Below are 22,124 nucleotides of genomic sequence, written 5' to 3'. Positions count from 1 at the left end.
AATTGTATACTCAGCCCTACCCCAAAATGACATCCCACTTCAGCCTCTCCAGTGTATCCAGCCAATGCCCCTCTCCATTTTCACTCCAAAGAACATTCAATATCTCTTTCGCCCTCCTCACATTCCCAATTCCAAAATTCCTCTCTAACGCCCCTAATGCCTCCATAACAATATCCCTCTCTACTATAGTCTGGCACTCACACCCCGCGATGAAGAGCGGAAATGTCAAGGCTGAGTACTCACAATACTCTGGATCGAGATGAAAAGTTTCGATGCGAGATAGGCACCTTTGCAGGGCTTCTTGTTTAGATGTTGAAATGGGATATAAAGATGGTTGACAGGAGGGTATGCGTTCGAGAATGGAATGGAGGTAGATATATGCTGCATCGCGGAAACATTCTGCGACCATTTGTAGACGAAGCAGGACGGAGGGTGTCATTCCTTGGGGTATGATGTATTGGTTTGTGGGTGTTGTGGGTGACCAAGTTTGGAGGGAGGTATCACTTGTTTGTGTAAGCTGTATGCTTCAACTAGGGGTATAGATGTACTTACATGTCGTTAACTTCTGTTTGCAGAGATAAAGGATCTAAAGATGGGAGATCGGAGGTTCTAGCGCAGAGCTTAAGTATATCCTCCGTATAGCCGATGTAGATGTCCAATTTTCTGATCCGCACACTATCAACTTCCGGCATGACACCTGTGATATGTCGCCGGTTGGTAAGTTTGGCCACATGATGCGCATATGTAAAACTGTCCTCATTAGCCCATAATTCCATACATCAAGGCATTGAAAGACATACAAACCACACAAAAACTCCGCCGTATCCCGATCTAAAGAAGCATACCCACCCCTGGAAATAACCAACCTCTGCAACGCTCCCAAATGCACTGCCCACTGTCTCACGCTCCCGCGCACAATCTCATACTTGCAAAGAAGCCCAACGGCCAGAACCACTTCATCCGAGACTCCTCCACCAGAATCCTCGGCTAACGCCATGCGTATCCCTTTCATAGTCTGAATGTAGTATTTGGTCGCTGCTGTTTGCGCATCAATACTGACACCGAAGCTGTCAAAAGAGCGATTGGAAAAGTGCATTGCGGACAATGCGCACATAGCTTTCATTAGAAGTGGTGAGGAGAGGGCGCGCGGGATGATGAGGGATCGAAGGGGGTTTTCGGTGGTTTCGAGGTTGACGAGGAGTTTGGAACCTTGTTCGATATGATATTGAAGGTAATGGGTTTCGAGGGGAGTGAGGTGGGTTAGGTAGAGGCTGGGTTGGAGCGATGCATAGGGGATAGTGTATTCTGATTGATCATTTACTTCGCTCTTAGAATAACTATCTATCGAGAGACCGTCGTCGAAGTCCACTGGCGCAGGCGAAATAGTCGACAATGCCAAACTGCCCTCCGAAAACCCATCCGAGCTGCATGGCGAAGACGAACTAATTTTCCGCCGTTTCTGTCCTTCAGGCTGGAACACTTGCGCAAATGGATCCAAGGGCTCTGCCCACATAGACCCATAGCCCTCACATGTCTTTCCCAATCTGGTGCAGTTATGGCAACTACCAATGTCAGCCCTACCCCGGATATCATAGATCTCTATCTAGATCCATGCGGTATAAAAAGTGGCTATACCCACCTCGGTTTAGCCTCATCGCATCGCTTCCGCCGCTTCTTGCATGTCAAGCAGCCCGACCGAGACCATCTCCCGCCTTCTCGTCTGTATCTCTTTCTCGTTGCGGCATGGTCCGGGGCCGAGGTTGTAGTACTGGTTCGATTCATGCTGCGGAGTGGCCGTTCAGCCACATCATCTGTTCTTATCACCAGTGGGTCCCCTAGGTGATCGAGACGAGGGGTTGAAATGCATCCCTGGGCAGTGATTTGTGAAATGCATGCAGCCAAAGCAGGCGAAAATTGATGTCGTTGGAAGTCACGAGGGAAGAAGAGACGCTAGTCTCAATACGGTAAGAGATGCGCCTTTATCTTATCTTATCGGTCCCCGGCTTTTGCGGAGGGACTTCGAACCACGGAAGTAGGTAATCAAGACAACTTCTTGGCCTTGGTGATAGAGGCAGCACTATATTCATGGGTAATCAGATTGATGCTTGGCACGGAGAGTGAGATAGTAGTGGTGGTTGGATCTGAGATCTGCACATCGACAGTATCCCCACGGTCCTTTGACTAACAGGAAAGAACCCCAGTGACCGAGCAAAGATCCGCGCCAATCCAAGCAGCTGCTTGATCTCGGGCCCGGTGTGTCTGGCTGTACTTGCTCTTTCTTCTCACACTGATATGGCCGGCCCTCCGACAGACGCCGGGCGCGATCGACCCGCTCCGCTCGTTTACCCAAAATGGCAGGTCCATCCAGAAGACCGATATGCTCTGATATACACCATGGCAGAGGGTTGGCTGCCAAGGTATTTAAGTAGCTAGTTTTCCTGCTCAACTGCATGGTCAATTGACTCTTCACTATCATCTCTCTCAGAGGTTACCCTTGGCCCGATATATATCTCGTCCGCACACAATGTCTTCAACTAGTCTTCATCCTTTCGATCCAATTACTCCTGGGGAGATTCAATTGGCTGTGCGAGTCTTACAGGCAGCTTTCTCTGGTGTACCACTGCGGTACAAGAAGATTGACCTTCAGGAACCCATCAAAGCAGACGTGGTTCCATACATCGAAGCAGAGAGATTACGGCAGCCCCTACCGTCGAGACCAGCTCGCATTCTGCTCGCTTACTTCAACCGTCTCGACAATGGCTCATTTTACAAGGCGCTATTGAACGCAGATACCAGATCAATTATATACGCAAAGGAGATGCCCAAAGAGGTGCAAGTAAGTTCATGACCCCACATGTTATTATGTGGCTGTACTGATCAACGATAGGCACCCGTTGACATCGATGAGCTAGCTGATATCGAAGATCTTTGCATGCGCCATCCAGCAGTACAAGCTGAAATTGAGAGACTCAAGCTCCCACCAGGGATAACCGTCTGCAACGATCCCTGGATGTACGGCACGGACGACGCCAATGAAACACGACGCCTCTTCCAGTGCTTTATGTACATTGTTGAAGTCGACCATCCCCAGAACAACCACTACTCGCTCCCATGCAAGTTTTCTCCGGTGTTTGATGGCACCACGCACGAACTTGTCCGTATGGACTATCTCCCTGGCGGTGCGAATACTGTCGCCGTGGAAACTCAGCCGTGGAAGCCTGTCAAGGCTGTGCAATATGCGCACGAACTTCTGGATGAACCGCTCAGGCAGGATCTTAAGCCCTATATTGCGCAGCAGCCTGAGGGGCCGTCTTTCAATGTGGACGGCAACCTGGTGTCTTGGCAGAAATGGCGGTTCAGAGTAGGATTCAACAGTCGTGAGGGTCTTGTCATTCATAATGTGACGTACGATAACCGGAATCTGTTTTACCGTCTTTCTGTCTCGGAGATGACTGTTCCCTATGGAGGTGAGTGAGCTCTCTTGCTAGAAGAATCGAAAAATCAAAAACCTCTTCTAACGAGATAGACCCCCGTGCACCATACCACCGAAAACAAGCCTTCGACGTTGGCGACGTTGGATTCGGTTTAAACGCCAATCAACTATCCCTAGGCTGCGACTGCCTCGGCCACATCAAATACTTCGACGGCTACAGAGCCGATTCGAAAGGCAACCCGGTGTTGATGCAAAATGTAGTCTGCATGCACGAACAAGACAATGGCCTTCAACACAAACACACCAACTACCGCACCGGCGCCGCAACTGTCGTGCGCAACCGCCAACTCGTCCTCCAAATCATCTGCACCGTCGCCAACTACGAGTACATCTTCGCATACATCTTCGACCAAGCCGCAAACGTGGAACTGGAAGTCCGCGCCACAGGAATCCTCTCCACCGTCCCGTTCGACAACCAAAACGGCGAGACTGTCCCCTGGGGAACGAATGTCGGGCCAGGAGTCATGGCCCCCTTCCACCAACACATGTTTTCTCTCAGAATCGACCCAGCCATCGACGGGCACAAGAACACAATCTACTACGAAGACAGCATCCCGCTCCCAGAAGACGACGAAACAAACCCCTACGGCGTAGGCTATACAACCCAGCAAACGACCCTCCGCACATCGGGAACAGCAGAAACAGACGTCTCGCGGCACCGCGTCTTCAAAATCCGGAACGACTCCATTACAAACCCCATCACCTACAAACCAGTCGCGTATAAGCTCATGACAGCGCCGAGCCAGATGATGCTCGCATCGAAGAAATCGCTGGGATGGCAGAGGGCTGTGTTTGCAAGTAAGCCCATCTGGGTTACGAAGTATCGGGATGAGGAGTTGTTTGCGGCGGGGGAGTTTACGAATCAGTCGAGACGGGCGGAGGGCGTTGAGACGTGGGTTGCTAGGAATGATGAGACGGAGAATGAGGATGTGGTATTGTGGCATAGTATGTTCCTTCCCCTGCCATCTTTGCCTTTCCCTTCATTTCGAATTCTTTGGTACATGAACAGTGCTAATATGCAATGCAGCCTTTGGTTTAACACACAACCCCCGCGTCGAAGATTTCCCCGTTATGCCCATGGAGAAGATCAGTGTTATGCTTAGGCCGGATGGATTCTTTACCAAGAACCCAGCGTTAGATGTGCCGCAGTCGTCGCAAGGTTTTAATAAGTCTACTCTTCATCAAGAGGCTAGCCCTGCGGCGTGCTGCAGCGGTGGCAGTAGGGCTAAGTTGTTTAAGAGGGTTGAGTAGACTGACATTCGAATGGTGTGTTGAGATTGGCTACGTTGGTAGGTACATGTATATAACTTCTACTTGTTCAAGATTTAACCATCACTGAATTCATTACGACATATCTTCTGCCATAGAGATACATTGCCCTCCAGCTCATCGAGCCATAGAGGATATATAGATCCGAACATCATACATGTAGCTTCATCATCTTTTTTCCTCATTTGTGTAATTTCCCGTATTTTTCACCCGATCCTTTGCCAAATTATCCCATAAATCACTTTCTGTACATTCTGTACTTCAGTCGTTGTGTTGTCGACATCACCGCGAGTTATCATAATTCACGAGACGGAAAAGAACACCTAGTCCATTTATTTGGTAACAGTAGGCACGTGAGCGCTAGGGACGCTGCCGTTGCCAACGTTGTCAATGGAGGCCTGGCGGGCTCCGGTAAGACCGTACTGCGAGTTGATACCCTCAACACGGTGGGTGGAGTTGATGTTCTTGACGAGAGTGATCTGCCAGCAGGTAGCACCACCCTGGCGGGAAGTGATAGTGGAGGCAGCAAGGAAGTACTCCCAGATCTAGACAACTTTAGTATCATGATGAATCTCACCAGGGAAAAGAACTTACGCGGAACCATCTTTTGCCGTACTTAGCCTCAACCTTCTCACGGTTGCCCATCCAGTTACGGTACCACCGCCAGAGAGTGGCAGAGTAGTGAACACCAATAGTATCAACACCCTTGATCTCAAAACCGGAACCCTCGAGCTTGTCGATAACGAAGCCAAGAGGAGTGCTAGCGTCAGCACCGGGGAAGATGTACTTGTTCATGAAAAGACCCCAGATGAGATCCTCGTACTGCCAAGACTTGCGGAGACCAGCGATCTGCAGGAAGAAGACACCGTCGTCATCAAGCATGTCGTAGACCTGGGACAGGAAGCTGGAGAAGTGGCGCACACCGACGTGCTCAGCCATCTCAAGACAAGTGATCTTCTTGTAGCCTCCGGATACACGGGGAGCATCACGGTAGTCCAAGCAGTGGATGCGGCTTTGAGAGTCTTCGATACCGGCCTTGCGGAGACCATTGTTACCCCAGGCAGTCTGGTTACGACCAAGAGTGATACCAGTAACGTGAGCGCCATAGTGGACCGAAGCGTACTTGGCCAGAGTACCCCAGCCACAGCCGAGGTCGAGAACGGTGTCGCCAGGCTTAAGACCAATCTTCTCGCAAACAACCGCAAGCTTGTTGTCCTGGAGCTCCTCAAGAGTCTCCTCTCTGTTGACGTCACCGATCAGACCGGAGGTGTAGATCATGCGAGGACCCAAGAACCAAGCGTAAAAGTCGTCGCCTCTGTCGTAGTGGTCACGGACCTGTTCTTCATCTAAAAAAAGGTCAGAATCACCGTATCATCGTTGAATCGGTATTTCTTACCCTGAGAACGAGAGTGAATCAGCAACTCGGGAATGAAACCAAACAGGAAGTGCTTGTAGAGACCCATGGTGAAGCGGAAGTTGGCCCAGTCGTGACGGAACTCGAGACACTCAAGAGCATCACCCTTGAAGTCAACCTCGCCATTGAAGTATTTCTCGTAGAAGACCTCCATGGGGATCTTGCTCTTGCCGCGGTAGGCAGCACGGTCATGCTCGCTGTGGAACTGAAGGTAGTGCTCGACGGGACGACCAGCGTACTTGGCCTTCTCGTTCTTACGGGGAGAAACGGAAGAAGCAATAGTCCAGAAGGCCATCAGAATGGGGATCGTGGTAAAGATAGCGAAGAAGATGGTGGTGTAGAAACCACCGCCAACCTGGCGGGCCAGGTACCACGGAATGAGCACGAGCAAAGAGAAGAGCAGGATGTTAGAGAAGCCATCGCTGCCGGGAGAATCGGCGGGAACGGGAGCATTCTTGATAGCAGGATACTGCAATAAGAAAACAAGAGATGATTAGCTTCCGTGTACCTTAACGCATAAGTGTCAATTGGGTAGCCGTATCTAAGACCGGGAGCTAAGCCAGTCCGGACCAGGCCAATTGGTGCCCACAGAAAACCTTCACCAGCAAACAAACTGAACAAAGCTTACCGATGTCGTCCGCACACCACATGGCTCCGCGGGAGTGATGCAAGAAGCCGGAGGAGTCTCGATGAACTCGAACTCCTCAGGAGACTCGGGGTGAATCTTCTCCGTCGTCATGGCTGAGGTGACGATTGGGAGGAGAAAGAGAGAGGGAAAAGAGGAAGACGGAGGGAGTGCCAGAGAGCAATTGCAAAGGCTGACACGGTGTTGTTTTTGAGAAAGAGAAATAATATGAGGTGAGGGAGAGGAACACGGAACAGGACCAATTCCAGGGGCGGTGAGCCGCGGCGATCCCGTGCCAGCTCCGACGTCCGGTATACCAACTTTCAAATAGCGCTGCCAGCGTAACATATCTTTTGCATTTCAAACAAACATCCTCAGGATGACAGCCAAGATTGCCTGCATTGGTGTTATTGGGAAAGCTGTATGATATCATCTCTGCTACAGAATGATCACTGCTGACAAGTTGCCAAAGGACAACCCTCTCCACATCTCATTATTCCCTCCTTATACAGATTCAACTATCGAATTCAACTTCTTATTAAACTCATGTCTTGATATCTTTGACATTCACCAGAAGCAGACTGCCATCAGTCAAGACCTGGGCCTATTACATGCAGTCGATGAAAGATTAGCAGCCTACGGTTGGTTAACAACTACCGGCGTCAAGTTCCTGGTAGTGGTGGATTTAATGGGGCAACAAGTGCCTATTGGCGCAGAAAAGCCCAAAAGTGCCGGTGCTGCCATAAGCGGATTGAGAGATGGCAACCTCAAACCAGTATGTCCGCACTCGCGACTCCGCAGTTGGCGGACGGATCGTGATAGTTTGCTCTCTTTTAGAAACCTTGAGTATGGTTATTAACAAGTCTATACAGGTCTTTCACGCTCTGCAAACTGCCTACATCCAGCTCTTGCAAAACCCATTCTATTCCCCTGATGATCACCTTCCTCTAGCCAAGAATGCGGCCGTACCAACCTCAACATCTCAGGAGATCACAAATAAAAAGTTCATCAGTGAGGTGAAGAGGATTGGTGACTCCTGGGCTCCCGGCATGGCTGCAGTTTGAGGAGCTGATGTTTGCTTGCATGATTGAAGAATTCCAGTGTTTCCGGCGTTCGGGGATAGGCAAAGTTAACGGAGTATTGATTGTATATGAGTGATCCACGGTTTCCGTCTGGACGAGCTTTGATTGGTAGCTACCAAATTTCTCTTCTAGAATACCTAAATTGTGTATGAGTACGCTGTAGCTGTTCTCTACAAATGCCATTGTCCAGACCGAGCCGTCCGTGCCTATCGTGCCGCGGTTCCTCGGAATGGAGTCCCATGGTTGCTATGGAGTGCCTGAAACAGCACAGCTTGCGAGTCCTAATTGATAGTCTGGAATGATCTCTACACAACAGATTGTCCGTGAAATATAATTGACTGGTCATTCGACCTAATACGTAGTAGTTATTCGTTCGCCATGCTGATACCAAAATAGTGATACACAAAATTCCGTTTGATGAAGATCATAAACCAATAATCATTTGTCAAAAAAAAAAAAAATAAACGCCATAATTCCTGTCCTCTGGACACACATAATTACCACCCAAACCATAAACTGGAAAATACCAGAAGAAAAATGTTAGAACGGACACCGAGCCAAATTCGCCTAGAATGCCATTGAAAGTTTTGTCACTCGCTCATAGCGCCAACTGGAAGTTGAGCGCCTCGTCATCCTCGTCGAATGTAGGAAGGGTCTCCGGGATGATTTCCGGCTGGTTCTGTTCATCGTCGAAGCAACCGGCAGCCTTGCAGCGGAGCCACATCTCCGATCCGAATGGCGGCGTTCCGTAGAGCTGCATATACGTATCGGGAGATAGGATGTTCTTGGGTGCTGGCTGTTTCGCGATGGTCGACGGCTTGCCGTGCAGTCTGGTGGAAACCTCTCTGCCTTTGGCGTAACCCACGGTGGTTTTGGAGTTTGCGACAGCGGCACTATGGCGCATAGAAGATGGGTTCGCAGGAGCCCTGGGCTTTCTCGTTGTATGAATTGATGAACTGATTCGGGGTCGGGACGCAGCTCTGGTTGGTGGAGCCGAAGTTTCGGAGGCTGACAACGCTGCCGCTGCATCTCGGGCTCGTAGAGTCGAAACATTGCTAGTGTATTTGACCTTCGGGGTAGGGACCTTCACTCGACGAGGTTCAAGGCGACGTTTTGATGCCTCCTTCAAGGTAGACTGTCGGGACTGGTCTGTTTCGTTGGCTTCCTCAAACCCAATACTTTCGATTTGCTTGAGAATCATTTCGTCCATCATCTTGTCCTGGGCGATCGAAGCTTCCTTGTACTTTCGTTCCCGCTTGGTAAGACCGTCGCTTCCGATTTCGTTGTCTCCGTAGGTGCTCTCCAATCCGCGTGCCAGGTTCTCTGGTCTGAACTGAGGGAACGTGGTGTCGTATATAATGTCGTCTGGGAGGTCCGGGAGCTCTGTACGCAGCCGAGAGTCAGCGGCTAACCGGATAGCAATTTATAATTGTACACTCTCACCTTTAGGCTTGGGTGGCATGTATTCGATATCCGGCACATCATCCTGGACCGACTTTGCCGCTGTCTCCGGCTCACTCTGCTGTACCAAGGGAGCAATCTTCTTCACTTTTTGAGTCGATGTCCTTCTGTTGGTCCTCTCGGGCTTGTTCGTGCCAATAGGAGCTGGGGTCTTGGCCTTCGCATTGGTCGTTTTCATACCCAGTGGCGCGCGTTGACGGTTCTCTGCTATATTCTCAGTCAATACCATGGTTCCTCATTGCCTTCAGGGTAGTGCCCTTACGCAGAGGAGTTACAAACGCATCCTTGGCTGGCTTCAAATTCTCATTCCCCCTTCCAGTCGCCTTCACGGTCTTCTTTCCAAAAGCCAACGGGCCATTCTCGTCATTCAGCGGGACCTTGAACGGGGTTTTGGGAGCTCGTGCGCCGGGAGTCTTCGTGCCTTGATTCAACGGTTTTCCAGCAGCCACGGTCTGGTGAGCATGCACCAGATTCTCCTGGTCTCGCACAGCCAACATGATGCCTTATCGAACAAACGGAAATGGACGATCGTGACTTATCGTATCGGTGGGTTCGCTTTGAGGGGGTCGTAAACAATGGATCGAATATCTCTGGGCGTGGACTGGGAAAGCGTCAGGGTGGGAGCGGGTCGAAATATTAATTGCAATCGCTAGTGGTGTTTTTCGGTGGCCAGTGTGCTGGTACTTGAGTGCATTGTCTGAATTGTACAGTCAAGAAGGTGCAGCACTTTTGGGAGGGTGTTTTCTTTCCCAGCGGCGTCGTTGCCCGTGGAGACAAAAACAAGGCGATCCTTTGGTAAGAGCCGCCAGGAGGAGCCATGGGACCGACGGTGGTGTATTGTAACGGTATTACCACCCCCTCCCCTTAGAAAATAGGAGAAGCCAGACGCTCTCAACCACTCAGCCACCGCAGTCAGCCACACCGCCTCGGAGAGGAAGCGGACACTAGTACGGTATTTAATACAGCCTCCCATCCCTTCATCCAATCCCTCCACGTTGACAGCTTTCCCTTTCTTACTCTACTCCGTCCCGTACTTGTACACTGGTTTGTCGCTGAGCGAAGGCCGGAAATTATCCATCACTGTCATCTACAATTTTCCTTTTTGATCGCCTCTTTTCATCACATACATATCTCCTCCCTTCTTGCCGATAAACTTTCTTTTACCACCGCAAAAATGGATAAGATCAAGGAGGTGAGTCGCTGCATTCCCCCCTGCTCGGCGGGGTAGCTGTGAGCAGCCCCGATGCACATGCGCAACTTCCCTCTTGCACCATTTCCCGAATTTTCATTGTGGAGAGAGCAGTTTTGCTTAGGGAAGTCAACATGGAACCGAAATTCACTCCTGGATAAATATGAACGATGAAATCCGGACCGCTGACAGATAGCCTTGTTTAGAGAATGAACACCCTCCGTCTGGAGGCCGAAGACGCCCAGGAGAAGGTCGAGGAGCTCAAGGCCAAGGTTAGAACGCTGGAGCAGGAGAACTTGGCCAAGGAGCAGGAAATCACATCCCTCAACCACCGGAACCAACTCCTGGAGGGTGAGGTTGAGAAGATGGAGACTACGCTCAAGGAGGCCAAGGATGCCGCCAACCAGAGCGCTCAGCATGACACTCAGAACGAGGCTTTGCAGAGACGCCTGCAGATCTTGGAAGAGGAGGCTGAGGAGGCTGACCGGAATTTGCGGGAGACAAATGAAAAGTATGCTTTATCTCTGATACTGATAACTTCCCCTTACCCTTCCAACCACGCTTTTCCCTTGCGTTCCTGCTGCATGTCGACGCATTTACTAACCCTGTTCTCTCATCACAGGCTCCGCCAAACCGATGTCAAGGCTGGTCACTACGAACGCAAGGTGCAGGCGCTCGAGGCTTCTCGTGACCAGTGGGAGAGCAAGTATGAGGAGATGGCGAAGAAGCATGCCGAATTGCAGAAGGACCTGCACGACCTCGAGGTCTCCATCAGCAACGTCTAAGAACAGATCTGGGTACGGGCGTAAGAGTGTCAGGAGATGTGGGATTCAGCCTCTTTTTTCATCAAATATACACCTTTATTTTCTTGTTCTCTCTTTCTTTTCTCGCGTGTCCATTTTACAGCTTCTTCATTAGCCTCGTGTGTGCTGGCGGGGATAATCAATTCTCGCCGTCAAAGTTGGGGCATATTCTTCTTATGCAACTCGCCCCATCTTCCCGCGGATATTTCCCTCCTGGTCTTGTGAGCTTGACACTTCTTTGTGTTTTCTTTTATAGGGTACATATAGTATATCTAATTAAGCTTCTTTGTGGCGCTGAATATGGAATTAGTATGAAAACACAACTTCTTTTATGACATGGTATCGACAAGTTCTGATGGTATCATTATTCTTCGCCGCGTCGCGCTCTCGCTTTTCTGGCCTTAGAGTACCGTTGCTTCGCCTGGTTGAGTTTGCGTTCCTCCTTGCTTTCGTATCGGAACTTCTTTTTCTTCTTCTTGGGTTTATCTGTCTGCAGTCTCTTTGGAGCTTTCGAATTGGCGTCCTCGGGCGTCTGCTGTGCCTTCCCACCCTCCTCTTGATCCGATTTGTCGTCCGACTGTTCTTGCTGACCGTACTTGAGCAAACCTTCTCTCGACGGATCCATCTCCTCTACCGTGACAGTGGTGTATTTATCTTCGTCGATGTATTCGGCCTCGTAGTCCACAGCGGGTGGTTCCGCGAATCCCTCCCATTCCTCATCCTCGCCCTCATTACTCTCATTCCCAGAGTCGTTCGACTCATTCTCGCTATTTTCAGTGAGCATCTTGAGCTGTCGCCGATGCTCTTCAAACGCTTGTTCGTACTCCGCTTTTCGTTCTTCTCGGATCTGTACGCATTGCATTGCGGTTAGATTTTTTATTCTTTACCATTCCTCGATCAGAAATCTTCGTACCCTTTTCCGGTATTCTATCCGTTCCTCTCGTGCCCGCTTCTCTGCGACTTCCTGTGCATGTTTCACGCGCTGCAGCTTTCGCTTGCGAAAGCCAGTGAGGAATTGTTGTCGGGCATCTGGGTCGAAGTTGATTTCTTCGGGTTGATTCGCTAACTTGCGCTTTTTGTTTGGTCCCATATTGCTTTATGTTTTGAATTGAGTATAAAAAAGACGTGAAATAAGACTGGTAGATCTCCGTAAAAAAAGCAGAAATTGCCTGACGGGTCGGCGGTTGGCTCGACCGCCTCAAAGCGGTGAATATCCACCTGGCGCCAACATCATCGGAGCTGGTCCCGGAACCATCAATCGACGGACAGCATCTAAAGGAACATATATATCGGCATCCTCTTGACAATATGCATCTGAACGGTTTGGGCCTGCTCGCGCTGGGAGCAGCAACGGCCAGCGCGTTCCGTGATACCTCGCCCTTCTTCCTGGCATCGACCTCAGAGTACGTCGCGGAGCGAATCCCCTGCGGGTTAGAACTTAGCTTTGAGTGACTGACGAGAATAACACCAATTAGAATCCTTTTACCATCGTCGAATATCGCACTGTCTACGTCGTTGCTGAATGATATCGGATCGCATTTGAACTCCTGCCCATCGGACTACTATGTCGTCGCTTACCAGCCGGGTGTGCATAGCACCGATTTCGCGACTCGCAAGTCGGCCCCTCGCCTCGGGGCGAAGATGACGGGTAAGGATGAGACGATTCGGTCGACTTCGTCGATTCACGAGGTTTCTGGCGTGGTGGATGCGAAGGAAGTTCAGAATATGATTGGGAATGCTTGCGGGGCGGAGACTACCGTTATTGATGCTTCGAGTGAGCAGCTCATCGGGCAAACAATGGTGGATTGTTACTGACAGTGGTTAGCCGGCTCTTATCCGTCATCTTTTGGCGATGCTCCGCGCGTCATCGCCGTTGACTTCCCTATGCTTTCTCTGGGCTCTGACCGGGCACAGCAGCTCTCTGATAACGGTTCGCGAGGTTAGAATTGCGGTATAGGGTTGATACTGACGAATATTAGATGGCTTCCTTTCCGACATTATCGACCGCATCCCTTCGTCTAAGAAGTACACGCTTCTCTATGTGACATCGCCGCGGGAAACCGAGGGCACCATCTACAAGCCCAATGAAGAGGCCTACCAGGAGCCCCTCCGCATGGAACTGAAGCGTGACTACTCGGACTACACCAAGCAGGATTCGAACAAGTCTCTCTTCCAAGAGTATCAATACTTCACTCCAGGTATGTTTCTACACCCATTTCTGAGACGTACCTATACTGATGGTTCATAGGCATGTTCATGGGCTTCTTTGCCGCTTTCGTCTGCATTATGATCCTGTATGTCGGAATCCAGGCCCTCTTGAGCTTGGAAGTGCCCTATGCGGCTTTCGAGAAGGATACTTTCTCCGCTGTGCAGAAGAAACAGCAGTGATTTGGTCTTACGTGTTTCTGTTTCTTTGCTTGCCCAATTCAGTTATTTGATTGCTTGTTATGTACTGTATGATATACTATAACCTGATGCATGACCACAACGTCTCCAATTGTAGAAAAGTAGATATCACGTGTTGTAGCCTCAGGCAGCAATATATCACGGGGCAACCAACAAGTGCAAACACTCACCTTGTCGCATCGTTGCATTTGCAACACCTCTTGTCTGATCCGACTTATACTACTGATATGGAGTAATCCGTTTGCTCTCGATTGATTCCAAGGTATAACGACCCCACGTTTTCCATCAGTGGCGTGCTCTCGTCCTGCACCCTAGTGCTTATTTGTTGACGATCTGTTTGTGCATGAAGTGTCAAGCAACAACCTCCATATCGGGCTTCGACGCATGTCTATGCACGATCTAAGGATTCCAGATTCACATTAACCAATTTGAATTTGGCCGTTATCTTTAAAGGTGGATAAGGTTATCGCATCGCAAATGCCCTTCTTTTTGCTCCACCGTTGAGAAACATACATACCAACATACCATACCACGTCCCAGCACTACGACATGAGACTATCAACGGCGGGGCGGAGGACAGCCCACCGGCCTTCTCGCGCATTACTACTCTTCCTAGCAATTGCATTGCTAGCCCGGCTATCAATAGCCCAAGACACAACAGATGCCAACGATGCCACAACCACCGACGACGCAACCGCAACCGCAACATCCGCCGAAACAACAGATATAGGAACAAGCACTACCGACTCCTCAATGTCGTCTTCGACAGACTCTTCAACGACATCGTTGTCGTCGTCGTCAACAAGCAGCAGCAGCTACCCGATCGTGACCGTCCCACCAACAGCAGGTGCGCCTTACATGCAAACATCCAGCACGCCGGAGGGAGCTGTCTTTATCGCTGTCGGTGCAGTGCTGGGATTCCTGGGACTTGCGGTGCTAGCATGGCGTGGGCTGGTTGCATGGTCTGTTAACCGGTCCGTTCGGCAACAGGCTGCTGCGATGCAGTCGTCCGAGAAGAGGGGATTGCTGAGGAGTAGGAGGAGATCTGCACGGTCGAAGTCGAGGTCTAGATCTAGAACTAGGTCGATGTCGAGAGGGCAGTTTGGTCCGACGGGTAACTTGGATAATGCACCGACAGGCAATGCATCTGGAGGAGGTTACGATCGTCATAACCACCGCCGTCGAAGCAGAAGCGGAAGCCGTGGACCCCCAAGAATGAGAGAAGTCCCGGGCTCAAGCAACCCGCTATTCTTCTCCCCAACTGCCGGCGCAAGCATGCACAGCGGGAAACGCTCAAGTCAGCACCACTCAGGCTATGGCTACGGCTACGGTCACAGCACTGCAAGCACCAGCACCCCGCGCGCAAGCACCGGCCCAATACCAAAAAATGCAAGTGTAAGCGCAAGTAAACGATATCAGCCACCCTACAAAGGGAAACATGCGTATCCTCCTCCTCCACCGCGCGCGCGTAATATCCCAATAGTCAGTCCGCCTGTTTCGCCGAATCTACGTCCTATGGGTGCTGGTGTTCCGAATCAGGCGTCGCCGCCGCAGGGAAAAGCGCCGAGTGAGTATTTGGAGGACTTGTTTGATGGCCATGCACGGCCGGGGATGGGAGATTGGGATTGCAGATGATGCTGATATTGAGGGATTGGTTATGATGATCTACGTCAAGTTTATTTACATTGTTCTAATGCTGTGATTATAATGAGGATATGACAATGAGCCCAAGTTATTACTGTTGGTGCGTTTAGACGTTGTATGCTTGATCGGTCAAATTGAATGACTAGCTACTATTCTGACAGGTCCTGTCAATGCCTCATAAGAGCACAATTACCCTCAATCAAAGAAAAACAAAGAAAACTATTGCCCAATTTTATATGCATAAGCCACTCACTACTCCACTGCCCTGAACAAACATATCTTGCGAATTCCCAGACATCTCAAAGGAGAAATATAAAGAGACATAGAAGAAAAATAAAAGATAAAAGAAAAGCCAGACCTAATATTCAGCAGAAGAGAATAAAACATTCGCGAACCAGCAAAGAGTATAAAGGAAAAGTCGTTGAATTGGCGGATCCAATAATACACCGGTGAAAATTTAATCTGCGTCCAATTTACCAGTGAATTCGCCAAGGAGGATATCGTCGGGGGCTGGACCGCGATGGCTTCGCACTGTGGGGCCAAATCGTTAGTAAACAGAAGCACAAGGAAGACCGCTAGAACAACGTTGAAACAACGACCGAAAATGCAACCAGGAAACAGAGAAAAGCGCAAGACTTACCCCATTCGGCCTCGACCCGAAAGAAAACCCACATCCATCGTCGTGCAACTTCGAGGAACATGAGGACAAAGAGGCCAGATTCCCGCTCGGTGAGCCACAGCAAACCCGGCACGAATTTGGAAGCCCACGAGAAACGGAGAACTAGGTCAATGAGAATCGCGGAGTGGTATAGTCGGTCAGAGGAGAAGTAACGGTGGCGGCGCAGTCCATACGGGTATTCCGATGTGTCACGCGACCTGGTTAAGAGGGTCAAATCCCAATCTTTAGTCACATCCCACCAGAATGAGTAGGCAGAGTTGATAATAGTGCAAATGAGTCTCCCAGCTGTTAGCAACGGTTTTCAATGAAGAGTCACAAGTGACATACAATAGCCGAGCCAGATCCATCTCGCTATATCCATAGAACACCAAAGGACTGTAATTCCTTAATTTCGCACTAAGGTAAATGACCGGAAATGCAGTAGCGTACTTCAACGCGTTTGCCAAGTGCTGGAAACCCGTGTTCTCCCTCGTCGCACCAGCGCGACGGACACGGATGTATTCAATCAAACATTGTCGGAACCGGATGATGCTGGGAATGGCGATAATAATGGGCACAATATAATCGTGCCCACAAGTACGGTTCGGCTTCGATGTGCTCGAAATCCCTCGCGTGAAGAACATGCAAAAGGTCACGTATAGATCCGCTAAGACCTTGGCGTAACTGGTCAAGGCATCCGCCAGGAGAATATCTCCAACCTTGCCATCCTGAGCATCCGCGAGTCCTCCAATACTCACTCGCCTCAGGGCTAGGAGGAAATGGCGCCTCCCGGCCTTGCAGACGCGGTTGAACGGCAGCGCGATGATCACAAAGAAGACCACGATATACGCCTGCGGAATGAAATCCAACAGCTCAACCAGATGAGCAGATCCATGGGTGGCCACCCAGAATATAAGGAGAGTGATGACGAGAGGAAGGGTCAAGAGTCTCGCGAGACGGTAGGCGGAGGAGTGGTGAGGGGGTTGTTGAGGGGATTGACGGGCAGGGTATCGGATCAGCGCAGGGACATCCTATACAGAACAGAAAACTAGTCAATTTCGATATTTCGATCCAATTGCATGGGTCCAGCAGGCACGGATGTCGGGTAAACCCACGATGTTCGCTTTTCGGAGGTACTGGAGATTGACGCCCCAGCCCCAGAAACCTGGCCATTACGACAGATAATCAATAAGGCTGAATATCGAAAATCGTACACTACCGAGACAGGACACACGTACCAGCCACCAATATCACCGCGACACGATAGGGAAAAGGAAGGAAGAGACTGAAGTCATCCAATTGAGCATGTTGATCAGGGCCCATATTCCATTGACGATGCGGAGCTGAAGAACAGCGCCGAGATAGGGGGAGAAGGAGGAAAAGGAAGAAACGGAAACGCGACGAGAAGAAGAAAATCCGGCAAAAAAAGTCCCCAAAGAAGAAGAAGAGAAGAAAGAAAAGAAAAGCAACAGAACAATGGCAAAAGAGCGACTAGGGGTGAGTGGTGGCACTGGGAATCACAATCATTGCAGTCGTGAAGCTTCAGGGACGAGTCGGGGTTTCACGCTGTCTTTGGGGCCCTTTCCTGTTGTGGTTAGCGGGTCTGGACTGTGCCATTTTTGGATCGGGGTTCCCCACGTGATAAGCGGTCAGGTGACACTCGTCACGGGACACATTGCCGAGGCATCTGGACGGTTGGCGATGCGGTCACGGTGAGGAGCAGCAGAGAGATGTGACTACGTTCTAAACCAATATTAACAGCATTAAACAACAATAATCTTGTCGCTTGAGCATAATGGCAGACCACGACCCCCATCTCTCCACGATTCCCACCTCCCACTCGGCCCATTTCTACCCGTTCGCAACATCTCCGGATATCATCCGCTCTCATGAGAAGGATGGCTTCATTACAGGGAGCTTGATCAACCAAGCCCAGAACATTGCCCGTTCACTACGCGGAGCCCGATTTGCTCACGCTCATTCTGACGCCATCAAACACCTGACAGAGATCCTGTACTTCTCGTTAACGACTTTGATCGGTAATCGGACACTCGGGGAGGAATACTGTGACCTCGTTCAGCTGGAGGATGACACCCTTCAACTTCCGTCGACTATCCGCCGAGCGGGATACATTCTGAGCAGTATCGTGGTTCCCTGGGTCCTCCAGCGCATCCTTCCCGCTTTCCGGCGACGGTTACGCGCGAAGCTGGAGCGGAACATTGCCCGACAGCAATTCAAAGCCCAGCAGGCGGCTGCGCAGCAACCAGTGCTTCCCGGGAAGGAAAAGGGAAAGCAAGAGAAACGGCCCTTGATCACGAAGTTGAAGGTTCAGAAGTACATCCTCGAGCACCTGGACTCGATCACCTCGCTCTCGCCTGTTTATGCTCTTAGCATTGCGACGTTCTACTTCACCGGCTCGTATTACCACCTCTCCAAGAGATTCTGGAACCTCCGCTATGTGTTCACCAAGAAGCTTGAGGAGAATGAGCAGCGTGTCGGCTATGAAGTCCTGGGTGTTCTGCTCGTCCTGCAAATCGCCGTGCAAGGTATCTCCCACGTCAGGAAGGTCACCGCTAGCCTGAAGCAGCAGCAAGAAAATCCAGAAATGGAGTCCGAGTTGTTGGAGTCTACCGAAAAAAGAGATGATTCTATCGTCGCGTCGATTGAGAATCCTCCTCTCCTCCCGAATCTCCCCGCGTCTATGCCTCGGTACGACCTGGGCGAGGACGCGGATGCTGTGCCCTGGATTCCACCAGGCCAGCAGAGCAGGTGTACGCTGTGTTTGGAACTTTTCAAGGACCCTAGTGTTACAACTTGCGGGCATGTTTTCTGCTGGACTTGCGTGAGGGACTGGGTGCGTGAGAAGCCCGAGTGTCCTCTTTGTCGACAGGACGTGATCCTTTCCAAGGTTCTCCCTCTGAGAGGGTAGACCTGTACAATGTTTGTTTCTCGTGACTGGTCTTGGAAAGTCAGTATCGTATATTCACTCGACCATATATACCCCGATCTTTGTGGCATAATGCAGTGTATCTAGAATGTAGCTTATTTAGACGAGTTAAGATGTAGATAATCTCATAATCAACATTCAGTTTAAGTTTTATATTCAATGTCATGCAGGGTATCTGGTATCCGAATATGCCAATCTGGTCTGTAGTGTGATATGCAAAAGAAACACAGAACATGCCTTGAAAACGCCATAAATTACCAAAATCCCATATATATCTTCCAATCTTCATGATTATCGCCAAAGAAGCGACAGTGACCTATATGGCTTTTCCATCAACGTTGGAATTCGCAGTTCCACCGAGCTCTGCGGCTGCATTCTCCTCCGCCACAGTCGCCTTTTGTGCTTCCTCCACAAGGCGAATTGGCAAGTCCAATTCCGCATGCGCCGGTCGAGGGGGCATAGGAATCATCGCTTGCCGTTTGCCATCCATAGTTTTAAACAGACAGATGCACGCATACGGATCATTCGCGGCATACTGAACCTGATCATAGTTCAGCGGACGGGTCCAGTCACTACATCGCACTTCGGTTTCTTTCAACAAAGGCAGTCCAAAATGCTCCTCTACCTGGTCGTTGAGGTTGACCAGGCGCTTGTTGACGAGTTTCGGCTGCGATTGGGAGTATTTGATTAGTCTGTGCAAATGACTGAGCTCGAAGATACCTCGGGTATTGACTCCGAGAAATTTGCGTAGGCGTGTACAATCTGCTTTGATTGAAACTCCGACTTTCGTGATATCGGGCGATTCCAGTATTTTGCGCAGTGAAGGGGCAACGAAGTGTTTGGGGTCTGTTCCTATGAAGGAGGCAACATGGAACAGCGCGACCCTCTTTTCGCTTGCAAGTTGGATCATGGAGACATTGTCTCTGATGCCGTCGGCATATGTGGCTGAGGCTTTCCATTCCATGTCGAAACCTATTACTTCGTCGTCCAGAAAGTACTGAGCCACGTCTTCCATTGTTCGGAGACTTCTGCAGTAATGTATTATGATTGGATTTCCGTCGGGAGCTTTATGTAAATGATGGCTCCAGTATTTTGTTGCAGGAGGTTTGGGTGGAATCGGGTTTCTAGCGACTCGCTGTCGCGCCACGGTCCCTGTCGTGACATTTTGTTGCGTTTGACTTCTATAAGATGTGGTTTGCGTGACTCTATGAGTCTCGAAAGACTCAGACGGGGGTCCATTTCCGTGTTCAACAACTGAGTATGCAGCTGACCCCGTACTATATGATCTGCTTATGATATGGAAAATGCTCGTGTCTTCTCCATTCGTAGCAATTGAGATGTTAGACGGACAGTAAAACACATGTGTTGTGACATGACTCTGGCGACCTCCAACAGGGTCCCTGTCCAACACAGCGAATTTCCGACATGTCGATCCAAGTGTCGAAATGCTGTATGGCCTCCTCGAGGCGATCAAGTTCGCATTCTGAATCCTTGAGGCATTGAATAAGATCCTTCCATTCCATGGTTTCATAACGTCCACCGACCGACAAAAGCGCATGGTATCTGGATTCCGGCGCCCTAGATATCCCAGCTATCACACGTAAGGCTGGAGAGATCGATATTTCCCTCGATCTACAAAGCCATGCGTTGCTTGTTAATGGAAGCCACAGAAGCGTCGTTGATTCCCGAGACTGTGTAGAAATCGGCTATCCGAGCAGGCATAATAATATAGACGAAAACCAGCAGTAAACAGGTTCTCCAATTTACAAAGAGAAAAGAATAGAATACCCCTGCCCCTGGTAGGAACAGTACCTGAAAAGATGTACTCGGAGTAAGCGTACAATTCATATGGAGTGATCGAGCGCTAAATAGCGCTAAACCCGATTTGGATTGAGTATCGGTGTCGGATAAAAAGATCAACCGGACATACGCCAAGATGTCCGATGGCACATTGAGGGACCGCAACAGCTTTATATTGCGTTTTGTCCAAACATATCAGTCGACGTATGTTATCAGGATAAATAATTACAGAATATTTGAAAAGTTTGGCTCATTTCAGACAAGATGGCGTCGCAACTGCTTCCTTTGGGTTCGTGCAAATATCTGATGTCCGCGAACATTGGTGCTGACCTGATACATTAGAGTTGATTGACAAGTGTGTCGGCTCCAGAATCTGGGTTGTTATGAAGGGTGACAAGGGTATGTGCCCCTTGACTTTAATGAACTGGTCGCGAAAAACGAACGCTGTAAGCTAATGGCCGCAGAGTTCTCCGGGACATTGCTTGGTTTCGATGACTACGTCAGTAAGTAGCTTCTTTCGTGTCTTGAAAAATATACCATTTACTGATGTGCGGCTAGATATGGTGTTGGAAGACGTGACTGAGTTGTAAGTCCCTTTTTGAGCTGATTTCATTTTTATTTGCGAGTTTGAATTAAACATGGGATAGTGATTACGCCGGTGGCAAATCCCAGCTTCCCAAGATCTTGTTGAACGGGAACAATATCTGCATGGTAGGCTTAACCATTGCTGTTTCATACGCCTAGGAGGCTAACGTATACATTCAGTTGATCCCCGGAGGAGAGGGGCCAGGCGCCTAAAGATATGTCTCATTTTGATTGTTGAATGATCAAAAGAACGTTGCTGGTGATGATTGAACGACTTCATATAGAGAAAGCTATAATAGCAGCTCAATTGCATTTTGTTACGATTCGTACAAGCACCCGGGTAAGCTTGAGTGATCTCTCCACCTGGGAATTATCCGAGGCTGGTCTTCAGATCAACTCGTTCGTTAGTGAGGAGCCTCTCAAGGCATGCAGCATGCGGGGGTATAGTGTTCTTATTCCCCGGTGCTGGGGTAAAACTGCAAAAATCAACCCATTTTAGTTCTGGCTAGCGACGGAGTAGTCCTGTAGGACATGTCTTATATAGGTCCATGGAAATCACCTGCGGTGATTATGCCTCTCATCTCTCATCTCGCTGACATTCGATGCAGTCTTTTCTTTCGCGTTCTTGGGCCGGATGAAATATCATACTGTATTACCATGTCCGGAGTACGCCGGGATACATACAGTGCAGCACAGCTTTGAGCACCTGAGAACAGACCGTGTGGCACGCACGAGCCCTAACTGCCCA

At 49.8% G+C, this 22,124-nt stretch overlaps 13 protein-coding genes across 13 annotated transcripts; 7 read left to right on the top strand and 6 right to left on the bottom strand.

Moving 5' to 3' along the window:
• Positions 1 to 16: 16 nt before the first annotated feature.
• On the bottom strand, positions 17 to 1,782 carry ACHE_40207S (Zn(II)2Cys6 transcription factor; the record flags this gene model as incomplete). Its single annotated transcript, XM_043278380.1, has 4 exons — positions 17 to 503; positions 553 to 750; positions 801 to 1,562; positions 1,640 to 1,782. 4 exons carry the CDS (start codon positions 1,780 to 1,782, stop codon positions 17 to 19), a joined length of 1,590 nt encoding a protein of 529 aa, XP_043136165.1.
• Positions 1,783 to 2,524: 742 nt separating this feature from the next.
• Positions 2,525 to 4,744, top strand: ACHE_40206A (amine oxidase; the record flags this gene model as incomplete). The annotated part of the gene is made up of 4 exons (XM_043278379.1): positions 2,525 to 2,836; positions 2,888 to 3,467; positions 3,527 to 4,438; positions 4,521 to 4,744. The coding sequence occupies 4 exons, from the start codon at positions 2,525 to 2,527 to the stop codon at positions 4,742 to 4,744; spliced, it is 2,028 nt and encodes a 675-aa protein (XP_043136164.1).
• A 350-nt stretch (positions 4,745 to 5,094) lies between these two features.
• Positions 5,095 to 6,915, bottom strand: MT2 (putative cyclopropane-fatty-acyl-phospholipid synthase; the record flags this gene model as incomplete). The annotated part of the gene is made up of 4 exons (XM_043278378.1): positions 5,095 to 5,307; positions 5,357 to 6,108; positions 6,159 to 6,645; positions 6,805 to 6,915. The coding sequence occupies 4 exons, from the start codon at positions 6,913 to 6,915 to the stop codon at positions 5,095 to 5,097; spliced, it is 1,563 nt and encodes a 520-aa protein (XP_043136163.1).
• A 265-nt stretch (positions 6,916 to 7,180) lies between these two features.
• On the top strand, positions 7,181 to 7,865 carry ACHE_40204A (uncharacterized protein; the record flags this gene model as incomplete). Its single annotated transcript, XM_043278377.1, has 3 exons — positions 7,181 to 7,222; positions 7,274 to 7,576; positions 7,674 to 7,865. The coding sequence occupies 3 exons, from the start codon at positions 7,181 to 7,183 to the stop codon at positions 7,863 to 7,865; spliced, it is 537 nt and encodes a 178-aa protein (XP_043136162.1).
• Positions 7,866 to 8,481: 616 nt separating this feature from the next.
• On the bottom strand, positions 8,482 to 9,841 carry ACHE_40203S (uncharacterized protein; the record flags this gene model as incomplete). Its single annotated transcript, XM_043278376.1, has 3 exons — positions 8,482 to 9,266; positions 9,327 to 9,551; positions 9,607 to 9,841. The coding sequence occupies 3 exons, from the start codon at positions 9,839 to 9,841 to the stop codon at positions 8,482 to 8,484; spliced, it is 1,245 nt and encodes a 414-aa protein (XP_043136161.1).
• Positions 9,842 to 10,518: 677 nt separating this feature from the next.
• Positions 10,519 to 11,318, top strand: ACHE_40202A (tropomyosin; the record flags this gene model as incomplete). Its single annotated transcript, XM_043278374.1, has 3 exons — positions 10,519 to 10,536; positions 10,740 to 11,044; positions 11,156 to 11,318. The coding sequence occupies 3 exons, from the start codon at positions 10,519 to 10,521 to the stop codon at positions 11,316 to 11,318; spliced, it is 486 nt and encodes a 161-aa protein (XP_043136160.1).
• Positions 11,319 to 11,700: 382 nt separating this feature from the next.
• On the bottom strand, positions 11,701 to 12,426 carry ACHE_40201S (rRNA-processing protein RRP17; the record flags this gene model as incomplete). The annotated part of the gene is made up of 2 exons (XM_043278373.1): positions 11,701 to 12,183; positions 12,250 to 12,426. 2 exons carry the CDS (start codon positions 12,424 to 12,426, stop codon positions 11,701 to 11,703), a joined length of 660 nt encoding a protein of 219 aa, XP_043136159.1.
• A 218-nt stretch (positions 12,427 to 12,644) lies between these two features.
• On the top strand, positions 12,645 to 13,724 carry ACHE_40200A (Ac45/VOA1 transmembrane domain-containing protein; the record flags this gene model as incomplete). Its single annotated transcript, XM_043278372.1, has 5 exons — positions 12,645 to 12,739; positions 12,812 to 13,110; positions 13,162 to 13,266; positions 13,316 to 13,534; positions 13,585 to 13,724. 5 exons carry the CDS (start codon positions 12,645 to 12,647, stop codon positions 13,722 to 13,724), a joined length of 858 nt encoding a protein of 285 aa, XP_043136158.1.
• Positions 13,725 to 14,291: 567 nt separating this feature from the next.
• ACHE_40199A (uncharacterized protein) lies at positions 14,292 to 15,377 on the top strand (the record flags this gene model as incomplete). The annotated part of the gene is made up of 1 exon (XM_043278371.1): positions 14,292 to 15,377. One exon carries the CDS (start codon positions 14,292 to 14,294, stop codon positions 15,375 to 15,377), a length of 1,086 nt encoding a protein of 361 aa, XP_043136157.1.
• A 466-nt stretch (positions 15,378 to 15,843) lies between these two features.
• On the bottom strand, positions 15,844 to 17,367 carry ERD1 (EXS domain-containing protein; the record flags this gene model as incomplete). Its single annotated transcript, XM_043278370.1, has 5 exons — positions 15,844 to 15,917; positions 16,027 to 16,343; positions 16,393 to 17,075; positions 17,160 to 17,209; positions 17,283 to 17,367. The coding sequence occupies 5 exons, from the start codon at positions 17,365 to 17,367 to the stop codon at positions 15,844 to 15,846; spliced, it is 1,209 nt and encodes a 402-aa protein (XP_043136156.1).
• A 472-nt stretch (positions 17,368 to 17,839) lies between these two features.
• On the top strand, positions 17,840 to 18,973 carry pex10 (ubiquitin-protein ligase peroxin 10; the record flags this gene model as incomplete). Its single annotated transcript, XM_043278369.1, has 1 exon — positions 17,840 to 18,973. The coding sequence occupies one exon, from the start codon at positions 17,840 to 17,842 to the stop codon at positions 18,971 to 18,973; it is 1,134 nt and encodes a 377-aa protein (XP_043136155.1).
• Positions 18,974 to 19,307: 334 nt separating this feature from the next.
• On the bottom strand, positions 19,308 to 20,549 carry ACHE_40196S (3'-5' exonuclease; the record flags this gene model as incomplete). Its single annotated transcript, XM_043278368.1, has 1 exon — positions 19,308 to 20,549. The coding sequence occupies one exon, from the start codon at positions 20,547 to 20,549 to the stop codon at positions 19,308 to 19,310; it is 1,242 nt and encodes a 413-aa protein (XP_043136154.1).
• A 506-nt stretch (positions 20,550 to 21,055) lies between these two features.
• LSM5 (RNA-binding protein LSM5) lies at positions 21,056 to 21,589 on the top strand (the record flags this gene model as incomplete). The annotated part of the gene is made up of 6 exons (XM_043278367.1): positions 21,056 to 21,080; positions 21,134 to 21,190; positions 21,256 to 21,294; positions 21,350 to 21,377; positions 21,439 to 21,502; positions 21,557 to 21,589. The coding sequence occupies 6 exons, from the start codon at positions 21,056 to 21,058 to the stop codon at positions 21,587 to 21,589; spliced, it is 246 nt and encodes an 81-aa protein (XP_043136153.1).
• Between the last annotated feature and the right edge of the window lie 535 nt (positions 21,590 to 22,124).

The sequence above is a fragment of the Aspergillus chevalieri genome, chromosome 4 (assembly GCF_016861735.1).
Source record: "Aspergillus chevalieri M1 DNA, chromosome 4, nearly complete sequence".
In the NCBI taxonomy this organism is placed as follows: Eukaryota; Fungi; Ascomycota; class Eurotiomycetes; order Eurotiales; family Aspergillaceae; genus Aspergillus; species Aspergillus chevalieri.
Note: the sequence above shows the minus strand (reverse complement) of the source record. Positions and strands in the feature narration are given on the sequence as shown.